The sequence below is a fragment of the Octopus bimaculoides genome, chromosome 3 (assembly GCF_001194135.2).
Source record: "Octopus bimaculoides isolate UCB-OBI-ISO-001 chromosome 3, ASM119413v2, whole genome shotgun sequence".
Taxonomy (NCBI): Eukaryota; Metazoa; Mollusca; class Cephalopoda; order Octopoda; family Octopodidae; genus Octopus; species Octopus bimaculoides.
The window spans coordinates 7257131-7263812 of NC_068983.1; the positions used below are offsets into that span (position 1 = coordinate 7257131).

The 6682-nt window shown below is 38.0% G+C and overlaps 1 protein-coding gene across 5 annotated transcripts in view; it reads right to left on the reverse strand.

The window, feature by feature from the left end:
* LOC106884027 (nischarin) overlaps positions 1 to 6682 on the reverse strand; it is a 71565-nt gene that overhangs the window by 35843 nt on the left and 29040 nt on the right. For all 5 annotated transcript variants that reach the window (XM_014935220.2, XM_014935231.2, XM_014935210.2 and 2 more), the window contains exons 2-3: positions 3136 to 3219; positions 703 to 885 (exon numbers count right to left, since the gene is read on the reverse strand). In XM_014935220.2, coding sequence (XP_014790706.1) covers positions 703 to 885; positions 3136 to 3219 — 267 coding nt within the window. The remainder of the gene's footprint in view (positions 1 to 702; positions 886 to 3135; positions 3220 to 6682) is intronic.

The window sequence follows — 6682 nt, forward strand, 5'->3', positions numbered from 1 at the left end:
ATATATATATATATATATATATATATACGACGGGCTTCTTTCAGTTTCCGTCTAGCAAATCCACTTACAAGGCTTTGGTCGGCCAGGAATTCCTATTGGTTTAAAGATTTCTTCTTCCCAAAAGAATACCACAATTATAGCAGAATGGTTCGTTTCTTGCCTAACAATATAGCAACAGAGAACCATGCGTGTGTGTGAGAGAATGAGTGAGTGAGAGTGTGTGTGTGAAAATACCAGTGATTTTGTGGTAAAGGGATGTTTAAAACATTCCCTTCTCAGCTATAGGGATCTGACACATTCCACCTATTTACCCTTCTATACTGCCAGTCATTACCAGCTGCTCTCCCTTTCTTTCTCCTTCTCTTCGTGGTGAACGTATAACTGCCATCACTCACTCTCTTCCATTACTCCTCTTTCTATCATAATCTCTCCTCAATTCACAAGATTTTATTCATCACACTCTCATTCTGTCATCTTCAGTCATCACTGTGGCATTCATTTGCAGAAGTCATGTAAAAAAAAGATGAAATATGAGTGAAGCATGGCTCCTGACCCATCTAGAAAAGGCAGCAAATAAAACAGAAGCAGACCATAACGAAATTGTTCAACCCATACCAGTATGTATGTATGTGTGTGTGTGTTGCATGTACATGTTTGTTTGTGTATGCATGCAAGCATGTCGGTTGAACGTGTTTCACTTACATATTTGTTGAAGTCAAGAAAGTATGCCAAGACCGGAGGTATTTTCTGTGCCAAGTAAAACAGAATTGTCTGCAAATAAACTTCCAAGTCATTTTGTCGTTTCTTAATGAAGGTTTCAGATTGGTTACCAAACAATTTCTTTGGTGGAAGTAGACTTTTATCAATCTTGAAAGTGGATACAAGCTGAAATGGAAACAATTACATTAGAATTTCGGTTACACAGCTGGCAACATACGCACAGCTCTTTTAGACTAGCATCGATGTCCATTGTGGTAGTGGTAGCAGACGTTATTGTTTAACCTAAAGTCAGGTCTAGTCCAGCAAACCTGTGATCAAAAATACTCTGACCATCAACATCCTGTTCTCTTCTCAGTATTTTGGAATTGTATTAAAGAGTATAAAAGACAGAAGGGTGTAATTTTAAGCAACCATTGTAATTATCAAGGGAGGGTGCCATTTGAGGAACATCTGGTTGCTATTTCATGCAAGTTGAGCAACCATGTAGAGCAACCATGGTGGTAGTAGTAGTAGTAGTAGTAGAAAGGAAAGAAGGAAGGAAGAGACAATAGTACAGCAACCTTGTTAGTGATATGAAGTATGTAGAATGATTATACAAAACACGAATTAAGACAATTGTAACTAGTGAAACTCGAGGAAATTTCACATTTTGTAAATTTTCTTCTATTTTAACGTACAAATTTATAAGTTTTTCATAACTCTTATATTGTCATCATCGTTTAACATCAGCCTTCCATGCTGGCATAGATAGGATGGTTTGACAGGAGTAAGCCAGGTAGAAGCCTGCGACTGTTTTGGCAGGATTTTTACAGCTGGATGCCCTTCCTAGTACCAACCACTCAGCAGATGTTCAATAATTTATATTAGATTTTTGACTTACATCCATAGTTAAGCTCATTTAAAGTGTAACACACAAATTTGTTACAGTTATGTCTTTGACTTTGTTCCATAATTACATAAGCACATGTAGATGATATTGATATGTGCTCATGTAAAACAATAAGCATGTATAAGGGTGTCGACTGGTGGCACATTCTTGTCTGTTACTTTATTTTACTGACTCTCCCAAGAAAGAAAGGCAAAACGATGTTGGCTGAATTTGAAATCAGAATGTAAAGTGATGTAACAAATAAACCTTCCACTATAGGCACAAGGCCAGTCACTGATGTTGACCCAGTACTCAACTGGTACTTTATTTTATAAATGCTTTAAGAATGAAAAGTAAAGTTGACCATTGCAGAATTTGAACTCAGAACATCAAGACAGATGAAATGGTACTCAGCATTTTGTCTGGCAAGCTAACGATTCTACCAACTCATCACTTTTAGCAGTAAAACAAATAATCCTTTCTACTATAGACACAAGGCCTGAAATTTTGGGGGAGGGGACAAGTTGATTACATTGACCCCAGTGTTTCACTGGTACTTAATTTATCGACCCCGAAAGGATGAAAGGCAAAGTTGACCTCAGTGGAATTTGAACTCAAACAATTCTGCCAGCTCACTGCCTTACTACCAATAATAATAATAATCTTTTCTACTATAGGCACAAAGGAGAGAGTCCATTACATCAACCCCAGTATGCAACTGGTGGTACTTATTTTAACAACCTCACAAGGATGAAAGGTAAAGTCAACCTCAGCGGAATTTGAACTCAGAACATAAAAATAGCTGACGTGCCACTAAGCATTTTACCTGAAATGCTAATGATTCTGCCAGCTCAAATAATAATAATAATAATAATAATAATAATAATAATAAATGCCTGGATCCAGTACCAGGCAGTGGCTCTCATGGTTTCTGATCTTAATTGGTTGGAAGTGTTATCATGTACATTGTTTTGTCCTGGTATAAAAAGATGGGCTGCAGCAAATATTCTGCTCAATACCAAAGATTTGCTTGTCAGTTGTTTGACCTTAACCAGTTGAGCATGTCCCTTGGTGGCTGACGATATGTGCATCTTTGATCATGAGCAGAAGTAGTGGGGGAGCATCATAGCCATGTGTTGAGAGGAATTCTTTAGGGCTTGAATAATTCGCCTTTGGAAACATGGTTGTTTTGCTCAACATCCTTAAACAAACCTTATTCAGGGACCTTTTGAGCGGGATGGGCTACTCGACCTGAAAAAAATTCTAACTGGGCCCCACCTGCGAGGTCATGCGCTGTTTATCTTGATATGAGATCACCGTGTCGCGCACATATGGTTGTGATTCATGTACCTGGTGTACCCTTATCAGACGGGTAGTCATGATGGGTATAATTGAAGAACCCAATGCACTGCCTGGTCTGGGAATCGAAACAACACAATCTTGCAATCATGAGTGCAACACCCTAACCACAAGGCCACCATCCTCTCTCTCACACACACAAATCATTATTAACAGAAAAATTTAAACAGAGTAAAGAAATGAATTACCTTGTCATGCAGATCATGGAAATCGCTATATCGATGCCTGACACACCATGTGTAGGGGCCAATTGTTACCTCGATAACATACACCTAGAAAATACAGAAATAATAAGGTATAAAGAGAGATGGAAGGAATACATTTTCTCAATATAGCTATGGGAAATGTGGGTGTGTGTGTGTGTGTGTGTGTGTGTGTGTGTATGTGTATCCATGTGTGTGTGGGTGTCCATGTCTATGTCTCTGTATCCATGTGTGTGTGTGTGTGTGTGTGTATGTGTGTATTCCCTTACTCTTTTACTTGTTTCAGTCATTTGACTGTGGCCATGCTGGAGCACCGCCTTTAGTCGAGCAAATCGACCCCACGACTTATTCTTTGGAAGCCTAGTACTTATTCTATCGGGCTCTTTTTGCCGAACCGCTAAGTTACGGGGACGTAAACACACCAGCATCGGTTGTCAAGCTATGTTGGGGGGGACAAACACAAACACACATACACATATATATATATATACATATATACGATGGGCTTCTTTCAGTTTCCGTCTACCAAATCCACTCACAAAGCTTTGGTTGGCCCGAGGCTATAGTAGAAGACACTTGCCCAAGGAGCCACGCAGTGGGACTGAACCCGGAACCATATGGTTGGTAAGCAAGCTACATACCACACAGCCACTCCTGCACCTTGTTGAATAAACAGCCAGGTGAAACTTAAAATCCTAGTTCATATGAACTTAACAATACTGTATCTTAAATCTCCCCACACCCACGACGACCACCACCAGCAAATGTCATGTTGTTACTCATAAACTAGTTTTCAAATAATAACCTCAATTCAAAATATAATATTTGCCTTTCATACTTTCAGAGTTGATAAAATAAATTCCAATTGAGCACAGGAGGAGGCGCGGGGAGTAGTCAGTGCCCTCGCCTACAAAAATTTCAAGCCTTGTGCCTATAGTAGAAAGGATTCTTATAGGTAACTTGAAAAACAGGTGAGGTGTGGTCACAGAAAACACATGAAGCATCAAACGTAAAATTCTAGCCAATATGAATTTAACAATATTGAGTATTAAGTCTCCTCCTACCACCACCGCCAATACCACCACTAGCAAATCCTGCCTCAATCACAACCATCTTAAGATAGGAAGGGAGCATTAGATAATGGAGACATGGATAGATGATGTCGGGTACACAGGGACCAGTCATGGCGAGAACATCTTTGATATAAAGGCTGCTAGAGCAAAATCGACTTAAGAACTCTCTAAATCCATGTAACCCACTAATGTTAATAACTTATTTAAACACAAATAAAACAGAGAGTAAAACGATGTAGCAAAGACATTTATAGATCTAAATAATAATTATTGATTAATAAAACCAAAGCTAAAGGCTGTAAGAAGAGAAAAAGTAGTTTGAACACGAAGTGGATTGATTAAATGGAAGATCTCTGAGAGTGTTCTCCCACTGCAACCAGGGATACTAGAAACATTGGCCATGAATAAACGTCAATAACAAGCAGTTACATCAAATGTATTATCGTCATTATTTAACGTCCACTTTTCTGTGCTTGCATGGGTCAGAAGCAAATTTTGGTGAGGCAGATTTTTTTTATGGCTGGATGCTCTTCTTGTCACCAACCCTTGCCTGTTTCCAAGTAAGGTAATATTTACCCATGACCAGACAAGTATGTTGGTGATGCTCTTTTATAGGTATCTCATGATATCAAGAAAAGGGTACACACACAAAATGGGCTTTGTCACACACACACACATACATACAAAATGGGCTTCTTTCATTTTCAATTCACTCACAAAGCTTTGGTTGACCTGTAGGTAAAATAGAAGATGCTTCTTTAACTGCACAACCACATCTGCACCTTGAGTAAAACAAGACAATGTTACAGATTTAAAGAGGGAACTGTAAGAAAATGAAGCACTTTTAATCAATATTGCTAAAACAGATCCAATATGTTATGGGATGACACTATCATCATCTTCTAAGTTTGGATGGGTTCAAGCTGCATGCAAGAAATAAACAACAAACAACTGAACTTAATGTTACATATGGTGCACAGATTCATTAGTGAAATTAAGTATGACATTTAACTTAGGGAAAATGTGCCAAGGCTAACCTGAAGGGAAGAAGACCTAGTAAAAATCTGTAATATCATGTTAGATAAAACTCAGAGATAAGAAAATTCAACCAAGCTCAGACTTAAAAACACTTTAAAAATCTGTGTACTAAACAAAGGGCAGAACACACACACACACACACATACTTTATTGATCCTGGAATTGTGCCATCTACTCTTATTACAATATAATGGTTTCTACCTTTGGTACATGATTGGTTCATATTTAATCAGCCTTGGGGAGATTTGATTTGAACTAAGATTGTAAAGGAACATAAAATATTTCAAGTGATTTTGTTCATCAGTTTACAAACTCTATAATTCTGTTTCATTTGCTTACAAACATCCTCATTGCTCTTATCAACATTATCGTTATTAATAAATTAATTAATGTCTACCATTCCATGGTGCTTAAATACAAGAGAACAAAACACCCCAGCCAACAGTGAGGTTAATACAATATCAACCACCATTACATGGCTAAACCAACACCATCACCAGCTTTTATTGGTAGCCATTTTCAGCTGAGGGGACTGAGGCAACATAAAAATAAAGTGTCTTGCTCAAGGACACAACCTGTTGCCCTGTCCAAGACTGAAGCCCACAACTTAATAATTAGGGGCCTGACATCCAAACCACTATGTCATAATTTTACTTCAGCTTTTTTTTTTTTTACCCAAATCAACACACACAGACACAGACACACACCAACTTCAGTTTCACAGCTGATAAATACAATAGATAGAATATGATTTTTCAAAATAATTACAATAACCTCTGACTTCTTGAACCAGAAGATAACACACTTTCACACACATTACTTTCTACAGCCTAGATACAATAATTGTGACACAGTATACTAGCTGCTTAGAGCATTGCCATTATCAAAGTCATCATCATCAACAGCACTTGTACTAAACACTGGAAGCAATTTGGCACAACAGAGTAACACTCAATAATCTAGATTTACATAAATCATAGTAGCTTATTGGTTTGATATAACGCGCGCGCGCGTGCGTGCATGCGTGCGTGTGTTAACATGTACCTCCTTGCAACAATGTAAACTTCCATTTAATCAAGATACCCTTGGCCTAACGAGTAGCCTGCAGTATACACCTCACTTGGATATTTACCACTTCCAAGGTTCTGCTTGCTATGAAACACATGTTGCCCGGACCTTATCTACTCCTCAACTCTTGTATTCTTATTCACATACCCTGGCAGCCTTGGACACCTACCGTGAAATATAAAAAAATTTCTTTAGCTTATCTTCGATACGAAAAAATCCATAACCTTCTGTCTCAATAATCCACTATTGTTCCTGAAAGTTGTTTTTTTTTTAATATTTACTACAGATTGCTAACTTTTGTCCTACACTTTGATCCTTGGATCTTACACACACATATATAATTATATATTAGT